Source organism: Cygnus olor, assembly GCF_009769625.2.
Source record: "Cygnus olor isolate bCygOlo1 chromosome 30 unlocalized genomic scaffold, bCygOlo1.pri.v2 SUPER_30A, whole genome shotgun sequence".
NCBI classification, from domain to species: domain Eukaryota; kingdom Metazoa; phylum Chordata; class Aves; order Anseriformes; family Anatidae; genus Cygnus; species Cygnus olor.
Window position 1 is genome coordinate 1 of NW_024429049.1, and position 21,048 is coordinate 21,048.

The 21,048-nt window shown below is 53.0% G+C and overlaps 3 protein-coding genes across 5 annotated transcripts; 2 read left to right on the forward strand and 1 right to left on the reverse strand.

Moving 5' to 3' along the window:
• Positions 1-422: 422 nt before the first annotated feature.
• LOC121062770 (EVI5-like protein) lies at positions 423-8,524 on the reverse strand. Of its 2 annotated transcripts, none has more exons than XM_040542974.1 (9): positions 8,404-8,524; positions 4,472-4,670; positions 3,124-3,625; positions 2,676-2,750; positions 2,258-2,383; positions 1,761-1,904; positions 1,543-1,632; positions 775-872; positions 423-663 (listed from the first exon to the last, which is right to left on the reverse strand). In XM_040542974.1, the coding sequence occupies exons 2-9, from the start codon at positions 4,618-4,620 to the stop codon at positions 438-440; spliced, it is 1,410 nt and encodes a 469-aa protein (XP_040398908.1). In that variant the 5' UTR covers positions 4,621-4,670; positions 8,404-8,524; the 3' UTR covers positions 423-437. The 2 variants fall into 2 exon arrangements, with proteins under 2 accessions (XP_040398908.1, XP_040398909.1); XM_040542975.1 differs by lacking the exon at positions 8,404-8,524 and having other exon boundaries at positions 3,124-3,348; positions 3,436-3,625.
• Positions 8,525-10,639: 2,115 nt separating this feature from the next.
• LOC121062767 (C-type lectin domain family 17, member A-like) lies at positions 10,640-15,452 on the forward strand. 2 transcript variants are annotated; one of them, XM_040542965.1, is made up of 9 exons: positions 10,640-11,088; positions 11,376-11,489; positions 11,597-11,695; positions 11,818-11,868; positions 11,974-12,063; positions 12,469-12,582; positions 12,677-12,828; positions 13,610-13,719; positions 14,331-15,452. In XM_040542965.1, exons 1-9 carry the CDS (start codon positions 10,989-10,991, stop codon positions 14,461-14,463), a joined length of 963 nt encoding a protein of 320 aa, XP_040398899.1. In that variant the 5' UTR covers positions 10,640-10,988; the 3' UTR covers positions 14,464-15,452. The 2 variants fall into 2 exon arrangements, with proteins under 2 accessions (XP_040398899.1, XP_040398900.1); XM_040542966.1 differs by having other exon boundaries at positions 10,651-11,088; positions 11,379-11,489.
• Positions 15,453-15,506: 54 nt separating this feature from the next.
• LOC121062766 (CD209 antigen-like protein C) lies at positions 15,507-20,948 on the forward strand. The gene is made up of 10 exons (XM_040542964.1): positions 15,507-15,755; positions 16,095-16,145; positions 16,727-16,846; positions 16,965-17,015; positions 17,115-17,228; positions 17,596-17,658; positions 18,377-18,466; positions 18,616-18,782; positions 19,231-19,340; positions 19,711-20,948. The coding sequence occupies exons 1-10, from the start codon at positions 15,680-15,682 to the stop codon at positions 19,844-19,846; spliced, it is 978 nt and encodes a 325-aa protein (XP_040398898.1). The 5' UTR covers positions 15,507-15,679; the 3' UTR covers positions 19,847-20,948.
• Positions 20,949-21,048: the final 100 nt, after the last annotated feature.

Consider the following 21,048-nt stretch of genomic DNA (forward strand, 5'->3'; position numbering starts at 1 on the left):
GGGATGAGGGGATGTGAGGGGACAAGTGGCCCTGGGCTGGGTCGAAGTGGCGCCAGGGATCATTAAGGCTGCCCCCAGATGGCTGCGATGGCCCTGGGGACGTGCTAAGTGGCCCTGGGGACAGTTCCAACAGCCCTAGGATGGGTCAAAGCGGCCCCAGGGATGGATTAAATAGGCCCAGGGAGAGGGTAAATGGCCCCAGGATGGCTCAAAGTGGCCTTGGGGACGAGTCAAAGCAGCCCCGGAGTGGTTTAAATGGCCCCACAGTTGGGCTAAGCCACCCCGGGATGGCTTAAATGGTCCCAGGGATGGGTGAAGGGGCTCCAGGATGGGTCCAAGTAGCTTCAGGATGGCTTAGCTGGCCCCGTGGACAAGTTAAACGGCCCCAGGATGGCTCAAAGTGGTTCCACAGATGAGTAAAACGGCCCTGGAATGGGCTAAGCTGTGCCAGAAGGGCTCAGGTGGCCCTGGGGATGGGTCAAGTGGCCCTGGGAATGGCCCAAAGAGCCCCAGGGACACCCCAAGTGTGGCCCGGGATGGGCCGAGTGTCCCCGGGGACAGCTCACGCAGCCCCAGGCCGCCGCTGCACGACCCCGTCTCACCTTGATCTCGATCTGCTCCTCCATCTCCTTGTTCTTGATGGCGGCGTACTCCTTCTCCAGCCTGCAGGGGACAGGGGGACGAGCTGGGACCCGGGGACGAGCTGGGGCCGGGGCCAGGCACCCAGCCGTGCGTCCCGGGGGGATCCCGCTCGGCGGCAGAAGCCCGTCTCACCTCTTCATCTTCTTGGGGTTGTACTTGACCTGGAAGGCCCTGAGGATGAGCTTGTCGGGGCAGCTGTCGAACTGGTGCGGGATCACCTTCTGGAAGTACTGCGGGCACAGCGCCCACCGCCGGGGGTGAAGCCACGGCCCCCGCGGCAGCCTGGCCCCGAAACGCAGCCCGGTTTCATCGACCGGCCCGAAACACGGCCCCAAAAGCAGCCCGGCACATCAAGTGGTCCCAAAACACAGCCCCTAACCACGTCCCACCAAGTAAGCCCACCAAATCTACCCCAAAACATGTCCTGTCGGACAGGAATTTGCTTCAAAACGCAGCCCATCATGTAAATCAACCCTGAAATGTGGCCTCCTGTGTGAACTGACCCCAAAATATGGCCTGATGTGGAAACTGGCCCCAAAATATGACCTGTTGCGTAAATCCACTCCAAAACGCCCCCAAACATGTCGTGTTTCGTAAACCTGCCCCAAAACATGTTACCCATTGACTAAATCCACCCCAAACCATGTTTCTTTGGTCAAATTTGCCCCCAGACCATCTCCCATTTCCTGTATCAGCCCCAAAACACATCCTGCTGGACAAATCTGCCCCCTAAATAAGTCTCGTTGCTTAAAACTACGCCAAAAAAATGCCCCATTGGACAAATCCTCCCCCCTAGACATGCCCTGTTGGACAAATCTGCCCCAAAACACAGCCTGTGGGATAAATCTGCCCACATTTATCCCACGGCCTAAATCGGCCCCAAAAGGCAGCAGCACGTACCTGGGACATGCCTTCCATGTCCAGCTGGACGAGCTCGGCCTGGTTGAACTGCAGCAGAGCCATCCCCACGCGGAAGACGATCTCCAGCCCCTGCGGGGAGTGCCGTCACCACCCTTGAGGGGTTTGGGGTTTCTCCCCAAAACGCCAGGCAGGAAGAACATTTCCCCACCCAAGCTGCGGCCCCTTTGTGCTCCAGGCGCTCGCCGCGGCCCCGTTACCTCGTACATGAAGATGTCGAAGACGCGCGTGGCCACGGGCAGGGGGAAGGTGGTGAGGAAGAGGGTGAGGAACCAGGACGAGGCGTACATGGAGGTGAGGAAGCTCTGCGACCGGAAGTGGATGTTCAGCTCCGGCAGCTGCTCCTGCACGGGAGAAATGGGGGAAAGGGGAAAGAAACGGGGCATGGGGGCCGATTTTGGGGGCCATTCGTGGCTTTTTGTTGTGGACGGGCCCTCGTGGAGGTCCCCGGGGTGCCGGATGGGAGGCCCCCAGGGTCCTCACGGATGTTCCCCCCCGAGGAATCGCGGAGGGTCCCTGGGGTGTCTCACGGATGTCCCCAGGATCTCCGTGTGGCCGGACACGAGCTCCACGGGAGGATTTAATTTCTCCAGCATCTCCCAAGCGCTGCCACCTCTCACCTACCTCTCCTGGTCCTTGTCCCCCCGATTTACCCTCAGGCTCCTGCCACCCAGAGCGTTCTGCGGGCTGTGCTTACCTGCAGCATGTACTCGAACTGGTAGATGCAGAGTCCCAGCTCGGCCATGCTGGGTTTGAAGAGCTCCCGCAAGCGGTACTCCTGCATCAGCCTCACGAACACGCAGAAGGCCTCCTCCTCGGGCATCTGGAGACCCGGCGGGACACAAATCCCCCTTAAACATCTGCCAGCAGCTCCAGAACGGAGCCTCTTGCCATCAGGTGATGGGACAGGATGTGTTGGGAGCCATCCCCAGCTGAATGGGAACGTGAACGGGGGATTTTAAACCCAGGTGGAGCAGGGGGGGTAGGGGGAACAAGCCTATTTTGCTCCTGAAGACGAAGAAAAAGGCTCCCGTTTCTCACCCCTCTTCTGCCACCCCCCAAAGGGCGTTAAAAACCCATCAGCAGCTGCTCCTTGCCCAGGGGCCAGCACAAACCTGCATAAGCAGCAGTCCCACGATGAAGGCGCTGCCTTGGCAGTATCCAACCTCCCGGTCCACCAGCGAATAAGCCTGGAAAGATCCCAAAATTGAACGAAACAGACGTGTGAGCTGGGGGACGGGCTGGGGCACCATCCCTGCTCACTGCAGGCGTGCAGCGGTGGACGGAAGGCTTGACCACGGCGTAGAAAATAGCTTTTTTTTCAGCTTGTGTGCATGACATCGCTGCAAAGTTCAGTTTAGACCCCGAAAGACTCAGCTATCCATTTCTTGATTCATTAACTACAGGAATAAGGGGGCCTGGGATGCTCAGGGGATGAAGAGCCGGTTATGCCGCGAGAAGCAGTGGTCCCAGGAGCTTTTGGTGGGAACCAAAGCCCTTGAAAACTCATATCCAACAAAACCAGCTTCAAAACCCATGGTGGTGCCGGAGGAGGGACGTTACCTTCATGACGTTGAAGAGCACCTCCTGGCCCAGGCTGTCCTGGCCCTTGAAGAACTCGTGCTCAGGGTAGGTGCGGGCGATGTCGCGGCGGATGAGCTTCTCGCAGGGCGAGGACATCTTGAGCAGCTCCGAGTACTGGTTTTTGACGGGCATGTCGGTGGCACTGCAGAGCAGCTGCCAGACGATGGCGCGGAAGTGGTGGGGGATCCCTTTGCGGATGAGCTCCTGGGGAAAAAAGGGGTAAAACCCTGAGAAAACGAGTTTCCACCTGCTGCAGGTTAGAATAAAGTAAAACCAGCGCGCCGTCCCCACCTTGAGCAGCTTCTCCTTCTTCTTCCGCCACTCGTCCCACTCGTTGACGATGCGGCCCCAGAGGATCCAGGTGTCCTCCTCGAGGTGGCTGAGGTTGGAGGAGGCCGAGGAACTGGAGACCAAGGAGGAGCCGCTGTTCCTTCGTGAGCCATTCATGGAGCGCATCGACTTGGAGTCAGCCTCCAGCAGCCTGCCAGAGACTGAGTTAGCCCCAAAAAAGCCCCAAAGGAGGAGAGAGCCCCCAAAGAGGAGATACTCCTCCAAAGCCACCCTAAAGGAGGAGATATTCCCCCCCAAACACCCCAACAGAGGAAATATTCCCCCAAAAACACCCTAAAGGAGGAGGTATTCCCCCCCTAAATACCCAAAAAGAGGACATATTCCCCTCCAAAACCACTCTAAAGGTGGAGCTGTTCCCCCACAATACCCCAAAAGAGGAGATATTCCCCTGAAACTGTCCCGGGGAAGAGACATTCCCCCAAACCCCTTCAAAACGGCACCCAAACGGGCAATTTTTCCCAGCCAGATGCCGACTGCTGTCCGGGGACGGCTTCTTTAACGACTTTGCTCAATAATGGGATTGCAGCGGGGTTTTTCATGGGAAATGTTGCCTAGAAATGGCTTTGCGAGGGAATTTGCATTTCAGAGCTGGAGTTTTGGGGCATAACACTGCTTTAATGCCAGGGACAGAGCTTTTTGCCTGGTCCTTCAGCTAAGGGAGCCTCAGGGCTTGCTTCCCATCAAGCAGGTAAAAAAATGAACGAAGTGGGTGGGTTTATTATTTATTAGTCCCAAACAGCCCCCTCCTGCCAGGATCCTATTGACCCACCTGAGCAATCAAACCCTGCTGCTTTCAAAGAAAAAGCATAACCTGGACCAAAAAAAACCCCAACAATTGGAGCATTTTCACCTTGGTTTGACTGAAGCTTGGGAGAAGTGTGTCATCGCGGTCCACTCCGTTTGATTTTAGGGGAAATCCTTGCCAAAAAAAGGACATTTTAAAGACCCAGCGGGGCAGACACCCGCCGGGGCTCACCGGTTCTGCTCCTCCAGCTTGGCCAGCAGCTCCAGCTCGTCGGGGCTGAGGTTCTCCGAGTCGGAGGTGGGCGAGCACGCCGGGGCTGAGTTGACGGAGGAGAGGGCTTCGTGCGACGATGAGTCTGGGCTGACGGCTGGCGACGCCATCGCGGCGGGGCCGGCGGCGCTCCGAGCCCGCGGGGGTTTTGGGGTCTCACCTGGAAGCCGAACGACAACGTCAGCAGGACAGGACCCCCCCTGCTCCGCTCTCCGCGACCTTTTCTTATTCAAACCTCTGGGTGCTGCTGCAAATCTCTACAAAAAAACCGCAGTTTTAGCTAAGCCGTGGTGTGAGCATCGCTCGATTTGCAGCCTGATGAGATATTCACTTAATTCCCTACAAAAGAACCGTGGTTAAGCCCGGTTTTCACGTCAAGCCAGGTCCAAGCGCATCGTCTCGTGTTTGCTGTAAATTAGCTGAATTAAAGTGGGCTAAAAACTGGAATTTAGCCCAGTGTACCCTCATTTTGGGCCAATGTACCCTCATTTTGGGCCAATGTGAGAAGAGAGGATTTACAGAGCACTGCCCCCGCTGGGGATTTGCTTTGGGCGTTGACGCTGCATGGTTTGCCCATTCCGGCAGTGTTTCAGGGAAAAAAATCCCCTGGAGAGGAAAAAGTCCCAGTTTGGGAATTGCGGGGACTGGTGGAAATGGGGTGGGAAATGGCAGGTTGGTGGGTGCTGCAAAAAGAGGGCTTCGAGCATCGCCCCCAGCTGGGATTTATTGGAGGATTGGTAGTGACTGGGAACCCTCAAGGAAGCTCCATCTCTTTTTTGGGGCTGAAAACATGCTTTTTCGTGAAAAATGCTGTTGAAGATCAGCAGAGTGAACCTGCGTTTGAAGGGGATCAAGAAAGCAGGGAAAAAGAGGAAGCGCTGTGAATTGGAAATGCATGGTTTACCTGATTTGGGCTCAATTTGCTCTGTGCAGCTCAAGTTATAAAAACATGGGGGTTTTAACCAAAAAGCTGTGTTTCCTTCCCATTTTTTTGGGGAAAAAATTGGCTGGAGGAGCAAAATGAGCTTGGAGGAGAGCAGCGTGGAGGCGCAGCCGTACCGCGACCGAGGGAAATCCTGCGCCGTTTGGTTAATGGTTTTTGAAAAGCAGCAAAATTTAACAGAGCCGCTTCGGGGCGAGAACCGGGTCAATCGTTAACGGGATCGGGCGGATTTGCTCAATAAGCAGGAAATTTTCTCATTTTTTTAAGGGCTGAGGGAAGGAAAAAGCCTCAATCGTGCCTAATTCAGCTGCACGTGGAGGGCAGGGCTCATCCAGCAGCGCATCCGGCCCCGTTAATTTGTTTTGGGTAATTAATATTTCCGAGGTCTGGCCTGCAGAATTCCAAGTTAACGATCAAACCAGGGTCTGACGGGCTGCAAAAACGTTCTGAAATGGCTTTTTAGGAAAAAATAACTCCACTCTGATGAGGGGATTAAAAAAATAAAGAAGGAAACACGCAAAATGCACGAATTCAGTTCAAAAGTGAGGCACGAGGATGGCAACATTGTTTATTCAACCAAAGCAGGTGGAAAAAGAGGAGCACGCATTTTTCAACCTTATTTTTTTGGGGTGAAATCCTGGTGGTTTTGGGTGGTTTTGTGGTGTGGAGGGAAGGAGCTGGCAGCCCCCATCCTTTGGGGTGTTCCGGGGTTCCTGTTGCAGCGGGAGCAGCCTGCGGGACGATGAATGGCTTGTTCCGGGACGATGGGTACCCAAATTTGCTGAAAATGCTTGAATTTGGAGAAAAAAGGAACACCACTTGGCGGACGGAGGTGCAACAGAGCGGCTTTTCGAAGCATCCACCCCAAATTCCCCCCGGGCTGGGGGACGAGGACCTCAGCAGGGATCTGGCCAAGGGGTTACTGAAGGCCCTAAGAAAACTGGGGGGAAAACAGTGAAAACATCCCCAGAAACACCAAGGGGCCAGCCAGGCACTAATTTGAGGAAATCAGCCCCAAAAGGGGCTTGGATGACCCCAATACCGGCCCGTTTGTGACAGCCGGTTAATTTTAATAACTTTCCCGGCACCCTGAGGTGTTTTGGAGTCCCCGAAGTCCCCAAATTCCATGGGTGGTGGTGTCGCTTCTGCTCGTTTCCCCCCAAAACACCACCACTCCCTTGAAACGCTATAAAAAACGCCCATTTTCAGCAGGACGTCGAGGCACTGACCTTGAGCCTGGGCCATTTCCGGAGGAAAACGTTAAAATTTCCACCTTTTCACTTAAAATCTGCCAAATTTGCAGCTTTTTGGGGCCATTTTCACAGCTTTTCTCTGCAGCTTTGTACCTTTTCTGCGCCGTTTTGTGCCTTTTCCGCCCCGTTTTGGGCCTCTTCCATGCCGTTTTTGTGTCTTTTCCACCTGTTTTTATTTGCAGCATCTCTCGGTGCCAATTTGCACCTTTTCCACCCCATTTTCGCCGTGTTTCTGCAGCGTCTCCCAGTGCCGCTTTGCACATTTTTTTTTGTGCCATTTTCATCGCATCTCAAATGTTCTTTTCGGCTCCAAAGTTCACCAAAGCGGCGGTTTTGCCGCAGCCAAACACAAAACTATCAAAAATTCGCTTGTTTGCCAGAAAAAACAATTGTTAACGCATAAAAGGAGCCAGATGAGGAAAAAGAATTGATTCCACCCCAAATATTTCAGCGGGACATTTGCAAGCATCACTAGCAGCCGCGGGTGGAGGGAAGAGGAGGAAAACGGGCAAAATGGGTTTAAAAACCGCGTTTTTTGCCGCTGGCACGGATCAAGCAGGTGCAATTTTTAAGCTAAAATCCCCCCAAAACGCACCAATGTAAAAAACGACCCAAACCCACCCAAAATCAGGTGAAAATTGAGTTGAACACCAAATGAGAGCAAACTCCCCCGCAGCCTCCCAGAGCATTTTTGGGGGAAAACCACCCAAAACACTGCTTGGGTGGTGATTTTTGTGCTTTTTGCTGTTCCAAATTGGCTGAAATGAGCCCAAAACTGTGAGGGTTCGGTGTCTTTTGGGGATTTTTCACCAAAATCGTTTTTTTTTCCCCCCATGGTGGCAGCAGATATTAAACGTTGCCGGCGAAGCCCCTGACCAAGTGAAAAAAGGGGAAAAAAAAAAGAAAAAAAGAGAGGTGGGATTCTGGGGCAAAACCCTGCGATTTGGAGCCCGAGCCGCCCCGGCGTGGCTAAAATCGCTGGGTTTGAACCCAAAAGGAGAGGCGGGGACGGCACAAAGCCGCCGCTGCTCCATCTTCGTCGCCAGGGGAGGGAGGGATGGCGGTGGTGGCGGGGGGAGGGGGGGGGCACAGGGACCCCCACCCATAGGTGCCACTGGGTGCTGGTGGGGGGGGCAGGAACCAGCTGGGGGGGTGACAAAAGCCCCCCTCCCCCCCCCCCCCCCCCCCCAACGCCATCTGGGGGCTCACAACAATGCCTGGGGGGCGGGGGGCACCACTTGCTGCGCCCCCCCCTTTTTTTTATTGTTCTATTTTTAACCAATTTTTCCTGATTTTTTACCAATTTCACCTGATTTAAGGGGAAGGCCAACACCCACAGTAGTGGGGGGGGGGCAGTTTGGATGCCCCCCACCCCCATCCCAAAATCAAACAGGGGGAGCCCTGGGGGGGGGTGGGCAGCCCCCAATAACCAATTAACCCCCAAATTACCAATTAACCCCCAAATTAACCCCAATTAACCCCCAAAGGTGGGGGGACGACCCCAATCACCCCCCCACACCCGGGGGGGGCTCTTTTATGCCCCCCCCCCGTAACCTTGAGGGGGCTTTAGGCCCAACCCCTCCCCAAGGGGGTGCTCATTGCCCCCCCCTCAGCCCCTGAGGGGGTCGCCCCCCCCCCCCCGAGGGGGAGCCCCTCCCTCCGAGAAAGGGGCGGGGCTTCCCCGTGGCCACGCCTACCTGCGCCGCGCTGCCATGGCGACCGCCGGCTGCCTCCGAGGAGGGGGCCCGCGGCGCCCCCCCGCCGCCGCCGCCGCCGCCGCCGCCTGGAGCCGAGCGGGAGCCGCGGCCGCCGCGGGCCCCGCCGCTGCCATGGGGGAGCCGCCGCTGCCGCCGCCGCCCTGACACCGAGTGACAGGCGGCCCCGCCCCGCAGCCAATCACCGCGCCGCCTTCGCGCCTATGCCCGCCCACTCCTGGCCCGGCAGCCAATCGCTGAGGGCGGTTCGGGAATGAGCCTCGGAGGGAGGGGGCTAGGCTAAGAAGCCCCACCTGCTTCCCGTTGAGCCAACAGGAAGGCCGGAGGGGCGTTGATGGACGAGTGTTTCGCCAATGAGATTCAAGGAGATGGTCCTCCCCCCCCCCCCCGTGGGTCTTTCTGGGAGACGAATGGCAGGCACAAATGGGGGTGATGGATGGGCGGAATGACCAATGGAATGCAACGTATCGTTTGGAGTGGCATCCCAGTTGACAGGAGAGGACAATAAGCCCCGCCCCTTTAGCTGAAGCCAATAGCGATGGCTCTGATTTGATTGATCGGAGGGGAGACAGCCAATGGGAAGCACGGACACCGGGCGGTGTTCCCTCCCCTCAGCACAGGTGGTTGATCCTGCCTCAGCGGGTGGATCGGCCACTTTGATTGGCTGAAGAGGGTTATGGACAGAAGCTCCCACCAATGAGGCGTCGAGTAGCGAGTGGCAGCTCTGAGGAGAAGGATTCCGCCCCCTCCCGTTAACTCAGGGGCCTTGGGGTGCCCGCGTAGGGGCACCGGGAGCGGGGGGGGGGTCTCGGAGCAATGGGGGCCCGGGGGAGTCGGTGTGACCAGAGCCCCTGTCCTGTAGGGATCCAAGGGTAGGGACGTTGGGGGTGCTGAAATCCCCAGGGATGGGGACAAAATGGCTGCCAGGGCGGGGGACAAAATGGCTGCCCCAAAATGGGGGTGCCGGGGGGGGGTCCCGCATTTCCCAGGCCTGAAGTCGTCGTGTGCCGGGTCCCAGTGTCCCCAGGGATGGGGCTGTGGGGACACTGAGGGTCTTGATACCCCCAGGGACTGGGCTGTAGGGAGACCGGGCCCCCTGGGTGATCCATGTCCCCTGGGAGACAGTTGTCCTCAGACAATAACAGTTTAATTTGTAGGTAGTCGTGTGTGGAGCCAGGATCTGGACTCAGTGATCCTCGCAGGTCCCTTCCAACTCAGGACTTTTTATGATCCGATAAGGCGGGGATGCTGAGGGTCCTGCTGGCCCCAGAGACAGTGGTGTGGGATACCCCTAAGGCCTGAAGCTGCTGAGAAGGAGACAAGATGTCCCTGGGGACAATTTAATGGTGCTAAATGTTTGTTTGGGCAGCGTAAAGGGATTTTCTGCCACTCTGGCTTCAGTATTTAAAGTATTTTCCGTGTGGAAACCACTTTGCTAAGTGGTTGAAAATCAGTTTAGGATAAAAATCCTGATGATAAAGATATCCCTTTAAAGATAAAAACTCTAAAAAGGGTTAAAGAGTTAAGGATTGTTGAGGGGTTAGGTGTGGGAGCTGTTTTTTTTTGGTCCACTCTTTACTTCTAGCACTGTTTTTGATTCTTTCTGATTCTTTCTGTTTTCGATTCTTTCTTCTTAGAAAGTGCTGTCCTGGATTTTTTTTTTCTTTTATAATCTTCTCCCACGTCACTGGAACAAATCACATGCTTGGACCGGGGTGGGGGGGGGGGTGGGGGGGAATATATCCACCCTGAGAACGTGTGAGCCAAATTCACAGCATTCGGGCCTGAAACCAATCCTGTCGCTTCTCATGAAGTGTTGGGGCCCTGTGGGTAATGAGTGGCCACCCTGGGGGGAAGTTCAGCCTCGACTTCCCCTAAATTCGGGATGAAAAAAGGGGAAATCGGTCAAAAGGAGGAAGCTGTTTGCCCTGAGCAAGAGAGCCAGGGTGAAGGCCATTCACTTTTTGGCTGTGTTTGCTCTTCCCCAGTGCCTCAGTCCTCTGTGAAATTTGGCCAAAATCAGTCAACAGTGAAGTTACTCATAAATTCAAACTTTCGTTTTCTGCAATAGCCCCGGGGACGCCTGGCTCAAAGCCCTGCGGGCAATGAAAGAATTTTCAGGAGGAGGAACGAGGGAGTCACTGTCAAAACAAAATGAGGATTTTTACAGCGCCAGGTTAAAAACATTTGAAAGTCCCACAAAAGCACCGCACAAAATCCTAAATGAGACTTCCCACCAAAAACCAAACCAAACCAAAGATAGATTTGGGCACGCACTACATCATTTTGGCACAAAACCTTCAAAACCCACCACCTCGGAGGGGTATTGGCTTCACTTGAGAAGAGCAGCGTGGTGGGTGAACTTCTAAAAACCAGCGGGGAAGTGGCGTGTGGCGAGAGGCCGCACAAGCGCGGCAGCCACTCCAAAAGCTCCTGAGTGTGCACATTTAATTTTTTTCTTGGAAATCCGAATTATGAAATATGAACATTCGCTTCCCCCGGAAGAGCTGACGCATCTTCACGACCGCATAAAATTGGGGTGATATCAAAGGGAAAAAGGACCAGAGATGGCACGGAACGGTGGCACTGAGAGCACCGGTGAGAAGTGGGAGCTCGCCAGGGACATGCTGTTGGAGGAAGAAGAACAGAGGAAAGCACCCAAAGGAGGTAGCAGGGCCACGCCAGGGTTGAGGGAATGGCTTTGGAGTTAAAACACAAGAAAACGGAGGCTTTCAGCTCTTGGCATGGGTCTTTTGCCAAAATTATAGCTAAATTCTGCTTCACAATTCTTCCGTTGCGATCAAAAAGAAAAAGAGGTTTGGGTGTGGAGAAGGGAGCGGTGGAGCTTCTCAGGAGAGAGCCTGGGGGAATCTCTCCTCTTTGTGCTCTTCTCCAAAAGGTTTGCAGGGGAGGGAGTTCTTTGGGGCTGCCTCACCGTTTTTTTTTGCCCCTGGCAGTGCTGTCCCTCCAGCCCTCGTCCCCGCAGAGAGCCGTTGTGCTGTTGTACGCACTGCTGGCCCTTGGCTTCGTGATCTTCATGGCTCTCACCATCACAAACACCCAAAGAGGTGAGACCAGCACGCACAACCGGATCGCCCCCGCCAAGCGCGAGGCGGGCACGATTTTGGGGGAAAAGACCAGCAAATGGAACAAAACCTCCGGCTCCTTTCTCCAGTGTCGGCGGTGTGGGAGGCGCTGGCCCAAGCCCGGCTGCAGGGCGAAAGGAGCCACACGACAGCCTGGCACAACCTCTCGGAGGTCCAGCACGCCCTCGGTACGAAACCTGCTGCTTCTGGGGGTGGCTTTTCCCTTAAACCCAACCAAAATCATCCCTTCTGGCGGGATGGAGATGGCCACGGGCTTGTTTTGAGTTTTCTCCTCTTGTTTTCCTCTTAGATAAGCAGCTCTCAGGCGAGCTCCAGGTGATTCAGAGCCAACTTCTAAATGGTACGCCAAGGACAAGGTGGTTTGGGGGGAAATTCAGGCAGAATCCCAGCATTCAACACCGGGTGAGGGCAGCGGGGTCAAAAGCAAAGTTTTTCCTCCCTCCAGTGTCCCGAGAAATGGAGAACATGCAGTGGAAGATGGCACAGTGCAAAACGGAGTGGGGGAAGGAGCTGTCGGATCGCATCCGCGTCCTGGGTGAGAGCCTGATTTTGATGAAAAATCGTTAAATTCAGTCCTTCTATCCCAAAGCACTGGGCAGATGGTCTAAAGATTCCTAAGATGTGCTGGTAGCACTGGGAGCTCACGGAGCCGAGCTCAAGGAGTTTGAAATACCATGAAGTATAATGCTAATGGAAGGAGGTTTTTCTCAGCCTGTTGATAAACACACACACAAAAAAACCCCAACATTCAGTGAAAGCTTTGAGGTTTCGATGGGTGAAGCTGAGAGAACACCAGCTCATGCCGGGAAAAATACCCATCAAAAGCCACAGCATAAATCAGGGCGGAAAGGAAATGGGGAAGGGCCGTAAACATGGTTTCTTTGGGTTTCTTCTGGCGAAACCTGCAATTACCTTTTTCTCTCGTTTTCCGCCCCGGCAGAGGGAAGGGAGGTGCCGGAGCGGGCGCTGGAGCAGCTGGCAGAGCTGCGGCAGGAGCAGAGCCGCGCGGCGACGCTCCTCAGCGCAGCGCTGGAGGGGCTGCGAAACCTCTCAGGTGAGAGGGAGAGGCTGAGCTGAGCCCGCAGGCGTCCCCCTGCGCTCACCCACCTCAGCTTTACTTTTCTTTTCCTTTCCCCGTTTTCTCTCAGAAATTCTCTGCACAAGGTGTCCCGCCGGCTGGCTGCAGTTCGCCAAAACCTGCTATTTTTTCTCCACCGATCCTAAACCCTGGATGGATGCTAAAGCCTCCTGCACCGAGCTCGGCGGTCAGCTGGCCGTCGTCAACAGCGAGCTGGAAAACGTAAGCCGAGGATTTCCACAAAAAAGCACCAAAAAACCAAAAATAATCCCCCCACATTTAATGCATTTAGAAGAAAATTAGGCTTATACAAAGCAAATGGAAAGCAGGAGGTTAAGCATGGGCTGTTTGAGCCTTCACAGCTGGGAAAAAGCATCCGAGTCCCCCAGCCTTGAGGTTCCCCTGTGGTTCTGAAGTGGCTTGGCCAAATCCATTGGGTTTGTCCCCAAAACAACAGGCGTGATTTAAGCACCCCTTGGGAAATGTCTGTGGGGAGTGGCCGCCCCTGTCGCCTGTGTGACCTCGAGGGGGATCCTGGGGTGTGAGAGAGGCACTCGCCTCCATCGGGGTGTGCTCCATGTGCGATCCCTCCTCGTGATCACGTGGGAAAGAGAAACTGTTTTGAAATCATAGAAATTACAGAATTAATTAGAGCGATCCACCCTAAATTGGGCACAAATGGGTGTTTCCACCCCAGTTTAGACAATCCCTACCTCACGTTCACAAGACCGCTTCTACCAGCCCGGCTTTTAAAGCATATTTGGTCTGAAAAGAACTTCTCCCTCCAGCTGTTAGAAACCTCAGCACTTTTATTCGCATTTCCGATGGGAAATGTCCCCTTTTGTGCCACGCTAGTGGTACCTCGCACTCGTCCCCCGCCAGGGACGGGCTCCCCAGCGTCACCGACTGCTGTCGATGACCTCGGTGCTGCCAAAAGCCAAACGGCAGCTCCACCTTGGTGCCCCCTTCCCATCCTGAAGCCTCTTTTTCCCCCCGTTTACAGAAATTTCTGGCAAATCACATCATGGAGACGCGGGTGTTCTGGCTGGGCCTGAGCGACATGCACAAAGAAGGCGACTGGCAGTGGTTGGACGGCCGCTCCCTTTCTCTGGCGTAAGTGTTCCAGCAGCATCGGAGGGCAAATAGCCCCCCTAACCCAGCTTTTTAATGCTTTTTTTGCCCCAAAAAAGCAGAGGGCTGCACCCTTACTAACCCACCCGCATGCTCTGCTCTGGTGGAGCGTGAAAATGGCACAGGAAAAGGTTTTATGGCACCTGAAAGCGTGAGGCGGAGGGAAAGGTAAGAGGACCGGCTGCAGGCTAGATTTTGGTGTTTTCCCCCCAAATCGCTTTGGTTTTGGGGCTGAGAACTGAGGTGGGAACGCACGAGGAGCCGCAGCACCCACTCAGTGCATTCCCAGCTGAGTGTCCTCACCCCAAGGCCAAGGGGTTATTTCTGACAGCTCTCCTCATTCTCAGGATTTGAGGGAAAAGCACCGAAACTGAAATGGAGCTGTTTGATGCTGAACAGGGGGGGAAAGGGAAAACCACTGAAACAGAAGTAGAGCTGCTTTGAGGCGTTAAAAGGAGAGGAGGGGACGCGGTGGGGCGGGTGTGCTCTCTGCCTGGCTGCTCCCTCCGTAGAACCTTTAAAAAAAAACCATAAAAACCAACCGGTTTCCAAATGTAGCGCTTCCTACCCAAACCAGCATGCCCCCCCCGCAGGTTTTGGAAGAGCGGCGAACCCAACAACGTGGGCCAGCACGGTGAGGACTGCGCCACCGTCTCCTCCAGGGGCCTCTGGAACGACGCCATCTGCAGCAGTGCCGAGGCCTGGATCTGTGAGCGCGGCTGCTAGGGAGCTTAAAAACGGGGGAAAACCAGCAAAAAGACGGCAAAAGCAAGCACGGGATGAAAACTTGGCACTGCGGGGCGAAGGATGATATGCTGCTGCGTAATTACTGGCCACGGAGGAAGTGCGAGAGTAGGCAATGGAAAAAATGCTTAAAAGATGAGAAAAAAAACAAAACCAAGGGGTTGTGGGGTCAGGAGGCATCACCGTGCGCAGGGGGGTGAGCGCACCGTGTGTTTTTGCTGCAGATTCTCCTCGTTCCTCCTCCTCAGGCTCTGGGCGAATCCACGCGGCGTGCAGACCTAAAAACATCAGCCCGATTTAGCAGGAGACGGGATTCGCTCTGGAAAGGAAAGGAAGGAGCTGGCGTGGAAAGAGGCGTCCGAAAAAGGGAGCATCCTCCCGGGGTCCAGCGCCGCGATGGGGTTAGACCTGGAGGAGGGTTTGGACATTTTTGGGGTGTTTGTTAACATTTTGTGAGCTGCTTCCCTGCCGCGCGCTCAACGTATCGCTTGCTGCTTAATCAGGAAAAAAATAAAGTCTTTTGATTGCAACTTGAAACAAAACCAACGGGAGCAGAGCAGTGCCGAGGAGGGTCGCGGCACACCTTATTCCCAGGGTTTAGGTGAAGAAAAACCAAAAAACAGAAGAGAGACCAGCAAAGCCGAGGTGTGAACATGTTTTCGGGGTGCGTATGCAAATACCCAGCTCGTGGGCGTCGAAGCGTGACGGTTGTTTTGCCGAAAAGCCTTGCTGCTGGATTCCCCTTCCCGGGGCGAGCACAGGCCCTGCTAGAAGATTTGGGATTTCACCTGCATCGCGTCCAACGCCCCCAAACATCACCGCGTTGTGTGCGGGGGGGTTTTATTCACAACTTCCTAAAAACCACAGCTTTTTAGGAGCCTCTTTCAAATCCCCACAGGTGACAGAGCTCCAGCAGTGTCACCGTTTCGGTATAGCCCCGTCGCTCCCTAAAATACCGATCCCATTACCCCCCCCCAAAAAAAAAAAAAAAAATACCCTTTTACTTGTGGTGGGAAGAGCACAGCTTTGTCCCCCATTTGCATGCCACCGCTGTCCCGGCGCGGAGAGGAACCGAAACCTTGGGGCCGAACCGCTGGCCAAAATGGGGTGCCGGAGGCGGCGAGGGGTGTGCCGGGCTGTGTGCCGGGGGGTTTAGCTCCCCGCTGGGCGCCTGCGCGGCCGCTCGCCCCGGCCAAGCATGGCCCAGCAGGAGACCTACGGCAACTGGCTGGGCCCCCCGCCGCTCCCTGCCAAGCGGCTGGTGAGACAAGCAGGTAAAAAGCGGGGTGAAAACACCTTTTCTGGGCGTTTCTGGGGGTGGCGGGGGTCCTGGTGAGGTGGGGAGGCGTTGGATCACACAGGAGGGCAGCGTCGTGGTACGGAGTGGGGCAGAATGCGTTGGGATGCGCAGGGTCACACGGGTTTCGCTCTTAGCTGAAAAAGCCCCTAAATCTCCAGGTTTTCACCTAATTTCACATACACAAACTCCGCGCCGACGTTCAAAAAGCATCAGCGGCACCCTCGCCAGTAGTGATGGTGTTGATGTAACAACAAGAGTTTTTGAGTATCCTCCTGTTATCCTGAACACTCTTTTCCTTCCCTTTTTTTGGCAGGAATTTACTCCGTTGCTGGGAAGATGACACCCCTGGGTGACTTCAGGCCGGGTAAGTCAGCATATTCACCTTTTCAGGCTTTTTTTTGTAGCACGGGTGGAAAGCAGAACTCCCTGAGGTGCCTCCCCAAGGCTGAACCGGGCTTTATTTTCAGCTCGCTCGGTCAAATACACCTCTATATGCGATGTTTCTCTCTGAATTTGGTTCCTTCCATAAGATGAGACCAAATTGCCTAAAAAAAAAAAAAAAAACTTGAAAATCTTCCCTGGAGAAAGTGAGAGGGAATTTATCACTCCACCCGCTTGAAGCAAGGGTTTGCAAGTTCGCAGCTGAAATTTGTCCCCTCCTGGCATGGAGGAGTTCAGACTTCAGCAGAATCGCTTAGATTTGCAACCAGGGGGAGGACCCTGCTCCGGCAGAGTGCAGCGACATTATAAAACTCCATAAAGATGATTAAATTATACCTAGTGAGAAAAATCTTGCTGGAGCTCCTGCGGATTTACCAAAACTGCAGCTAACTCTGCAAGGGGAATTGCATTTTTGATGCTTCCCGAACGACTGAGCTGATTGTTAACAGCTGGCATTCCTGCCCAGAAGAAAACCCAAATTTCACCCATTTTTCTCTCCCGTAGCGTCCCCAGACAGCTTCGCCGACGAGGACGATTACGACGACGTGTCCGTGTCGGAGTCGGATCGCAAGCCACCACCATCCGATGAAGATCTGCGGAGCCAGAGGAGCAAAGGAGGCACAGGTAGCACCCACCTCCTCTCCCTGCATTCACCGTGCGGTCGAGGGCTTCAGCAGGGCAGGATTTGACCCTAAAATGCCTTAAAAAAGCCCTCCAGTGATGCTTTCCTTCCTCTCCACAGGGGTTTACATCTTGGCGGGGAAACCAGCGTCTCCAAATCCTTCCCGAACAGGTCAGTCGCTTCATTTTGTCTCACCTAGGCTGACACCAGAGGGCTCGAGTGGGTTTTTCTCCTGATTCCTCCCTGATTTCCCCACACTGCTCTCCACAGACAACCCGGAGCCTGGACAGGGCCCCAGGCAGACGTCGGTGGCCGTCCTCTATGTCTTGCTGGCGCTGAGCTTCGTCGCGTGGGTGCTGCTCCTCGCCCTGGTCTTGGTGAAACGTAAGTGGTCCCACAAGTGGCCCCGCTGGGCTGGGAGGCAGCTGGTTTGGTGAAACACCCTAAAAAAAACTTTCTCACCGTGAAAAATAACGTGCCTCTTGTGCTCTTGATGCTTTAAGCACGCATCCTTGTTGATATAGTAGCTAAAGCCCATCGGTCACCACAAATACTTAAATTTCCACTCCATTACATGAGTTTTAGTGTCTCCAAATTGCCCTCGGAGTGCTACATCTGCCTCCTTCCCCCCATGCCATCGGCACTCCATCTTTTAAATTTAGAGGTCTATTATTATTAGGGTAAATTTAGAGGTCACTGCACATTCCTTGATGTGATCCAGCCACACTTTTTTCCATCGTTTCCATTCCAGAAGTGGAAATCACGGCGGAGTTGGAGCTCTTGAAGTCGAACCAGTCAGAGACCCAAGTTAACAGTAGGTCCTTGGATGCGCAGCCCCATGGTGACGTGCTCCCAGCTTAGTGGGAGCTGGGAGGCCCTGATTTTGGGGTGTTTGTGTCCTTTCCAGCACCACGTTTCATTACTTGGTGTAAATTGAATAAAAAATGACTTTTTTGGGGGAGGGTGGCTCCTGGTTCTGCTCCATCTCTTAGTGGAACATCACCAACTTTGGTTTGGTTCCAATTTCCACTGATCCACAGGGAATTGCAGTGGGGTAACAGCATAAATTGGGCACTGGCCAAGCTCTGGCCTCAATCCCAATGGAATTAGCCACAAAAGGGTGCAAACAGGAGCAAATCAGCCCTCTAGGTGTCATGGGAGTTACCCTGGCTGTGGAATAGGAGCTCACCGGGAGGGAAATCCACCCTGTTACCTCTGTTACAGGACGGGAAGGGTGTAAATCCTATTGAAAATTCTGCAAAAGTCAAATATAATTGGCCAACTCCTTAACTGCTGCCAAATGAGTGATTAATTAAACGTTATTATGAGTGACATTGCAGCAAAATGTCACCCAAAAAGAAAACCGTGCAGCAAAACAGGCAGCTGGTGATGCAGGAGCTTTTACAGCCCATTTCTGCATGCGGAAATGAACTAAATCTTGGGAGAAAAAGCCGAAGATTTGGGAAACTCAAAGGGAGGAGCGGCAAAAAGGGTGGGTGGGTAGAGGGGGCTCACCCTGCTGTGCTCTCCAGTGCTGCAGGAGATGTCAGAGTCGCGGCAGGAGCAGACGAGGGTGCGGAGTGGGATGCGCAGATACTACAAGGAGCTGCAGGACATCGCAGGTAAAGCTACCGGAGTATCGCTGTCGTGACGGTGCCCCATCACCCGGTCACGCACCAGGAGAAAAACCTGGGTTTGGCCCCAAAATGCTGGAAAATTGGGGTGACCTGTGCTGATTTTGAGACGTTTTGGGGGTTTCTTGTCCTTCCAGCGCTGATCTGCCAAACTCTCCCGGACAACAAGTGCTTGGCTGGCTGGAAGATCTTCAAGAGGAGCTGCTACTACTTCTCGACAGAGATGATGAGCTGGTCGGATGCGAAGGAGACCTGCATTGACCAAGACGCTCACCTGGTCATTGTCGAATCGGAGCTGGAGCAGGTCAGCCAGACACTTTCAAGTGAAAATCTGCCATTTTTTCAGCTTGCACGGTGCCCAAACCCCCTATTTTTAGCAGAATTCCTACTCTGGCAAACAGGGGACCTCCAAAACCTCCTTTTTTTTTTTGGCTTAAATTGGCCATCCGCTCAGTTATTTGAAGTAGAGACAAGTGCTTGGTGGCTAAGCCAAGTTTGGTAAAATAAAACTTCATTTTAGGAGTAAGTGCTAAAAATGGGTCAAAAAGGGTTAAAATATCCTTTCCAGAGCACCATGTTTGCGTTTTGCTTTAAGGCACCAAATCTGTTCGCTATTTACCAAAAAATGCTGCTCAGCTGTGGTGATGATATCACCAATTACCAAAAGCTTTGAGATTCTCCATATTACTTATGGGGTCCCCAGAACTGTTGTGTTTTTTGGGGGGTTGCTTTAACCAATTCTGCCTTTTTAGAAGTTCCTGAAGGACAACATGAACAACAGCAACATGTACTGGATGGGAGTGACGTATAAGCCGGAGGGAGGTGACTGGCTCTGGACAAATGGCAAACCTTTAAGTGTGAGGTAAAAAATCCATACAGGGATTCCCTAAAATTGGAAAATCATCCCAAGAGGAGAAAAAGGTGAATTTGAGCCACTGAAATAGGGTTGTTTAGGTAATTTTACACAAACCAAAGGGCTTACATTAGAAAAATGCTGTTATTGGAGCTATTTTTCTTGCTGGTGGCAAAACAACACAAAACAAAAACAACCTTCTGGGGTTCAGGATGGAGCTTTTTAGCAGACTCCTTCCCTTGAAATAAAAATTTCCCCTGTTCTTGGGAGAGCTCTGCCACTGTGGCGCTCTTTTTATTTTTTCTCCTTCTCCTTTTCCCTTTCCCTTTGCCTCTTTTTGTTCTTTTTTCTTCTCTTTCTTCTTTTCTCCTCTCTCCAGCTACTGGAACACGTGGAGCAAGAACAGCAACAGGGACAAGAACAGCTGTGGCACCATGGGGCCCAACGGCATCTGGTTTGTCGAGCACTGCTCCCACTCCAACCACTGGATTTGTGAAAAGTCCTGGAATTGCTGACTTCAGCCATGTTTTTTTTTTCCTGTTTTCAGACAATTTCCAATACGCAAGTAGAAAAACACATTTTAAACTTCCCTCTCAGGAGCTGGACAAAGTCACAAAGCTCTGGGGGGATCTGGCTCACCCTGATGGCTCCATGCTCCTGTTTCTTGCCTGCACAAATCCCTAAATCCAGTGAAATCCTTGCAACCATGAGCCTTGCAAGCCTGGCCCACAAAACACCAAAAAGAAAAGGGTGGGTTTGGTTAAAAAAAAAGGCCACTGTGGAAAGGTAAAAACCCACTCACCGGCACAAAACCAGTCCCGTTTCTCCACATTGCTGAATTTCTCCTTTTTCCCCCTAGCTCCAGTACTGCATTGTGGTTTCTGCCTAACTCTCAGAAAAGAAAATTTCTGGAAAAATCCTTTTTTTTTTTTCTTTCCACTTTTGAATCTTTTTTCCTGTATTTATCCTTCCCTTCCTGCAGCCACCAGCCCACACCTCTGCCCTGCTGTAGCCCCACATCCAACCCACCCCAACCCGAATTCTTCTGAAAACCCTAATTTCACTCACTTGCACATTATCACGTTATCATCCGACAAATATTTTTTTTTCTTTTTTTTTTTTTTTTAAAGAAACAGCACCATTCAGTCTTTTACCCCCCTAAACAAATAAAGCGGCTGCATCAGACCACCCCGGTGGCTGAAAGTTTCAGGTTAAATCCAAGGAAACACATTCAAAGTGTGGTTTGATTTTAATGATAGTTTTTAAAGGATTGTAAGCTAAAACTTGAGGGAGAGGATGATTTATATGTTATCGATCAGTCGAAACACAATGATTCATTACAGGTAACAAAATTCCTTCTCTGGGTTGAAAATTAACCTTGGGATCTCCCTCTCCCCCTGTGAAAATTAGGAAATTTGAGCCAGGCTTGAGAAATTTGCTGGAAAATCAATAAGAAGGGGATCTGTGGCTGAAAATGAAACTGGTTTTTAGCCATTTCAGACTGTTTTCAGAGAAAAGTCCACCAGTGGTAGCACTGGCACAAAGATATGCTTCTGCTTTCAATAAAAACTTGTTAATTTAACAAGAAAGAAAGTGGTAAAAATGGGAGAGAAAATGGTAAAAATGGGGCTTGTTTCTTGGGAGAAAATACTAGAAAAGGGGGAAAAATGCTAAAAATGATTTGTTTCTTGGGGCAAGTGCTAAAAATGGGAGAGAA

Excerpts from the sequence above, each read along its gene's own strand:
- LOC121062770 (XM_040542974.1), bottom strand. The coding sequence starts at position 4,620 with ATGGCGTCGCCAGCCGTCAGCCCAGACTCATCGTCGCACGAAGCCCTC. Across the intron at positions 2,751-3,123 it reads TGCTCTTCAACGTCATGAAG|GCTTATTCGCTGGTGGACCG; the intron begins GTAACGTCCCTC and ends GGATCTTTCCAG. Across the intron at positions 664-774 it reads AACCCCAAGAAGATGAAGAG|GCTGGAGAAGGAGTACGCCG; the intron begins GTGAGACGGGCT and ends TGTCCCCTGCAG.
- LOC121062767 (XM_040542965.1), top strand. The coding sequence starts at position 10,989 with ATGGCACGGAACGGTGGCACTGAGAGCACCGGTGAGAAGTGGGAGCTC. Across the intron at positions 12,064-12,468 it reads GGATCGCATCCGCGTCCTGG|AGGGAAGGGAGGTGCCGGAG; the intron begins GTGAGAGCCTGA and ends CCGCCCCGGCAG. Across the intron at positions 12,583-12,676 it reads GGGGCTGCGAAACCTCTCAG|AAATTCTCTGCACAAGGTGT; the intron begins GTGAGAGGGAGA and ends GTTTTCTCTCAG.
- LOC121062766 (XM_040542964.1), top strand. The coding sequence starts at position 15,680 with ATGGCCCAGCAGGAGACCTACGGCAACTGGCTGGGCCCCCCGCCGCTC. Across the intron at positions 16,146-16,726 it reads CCTGGGTGACTTCAGGCCGG|CGTCCCCAGACAGCTTCGCC; the intron begins GTAAGTCAGCAT and ends TCTCTCCCGTAG. Across the intron at positions 17,016-17,114 it reads TCCAAATCCTTCCCGAACAG|ACAACCCGGAGCCTGGACAG; the intron begins GTCAGTCGCTTC and ends TGCTCTCCACAG.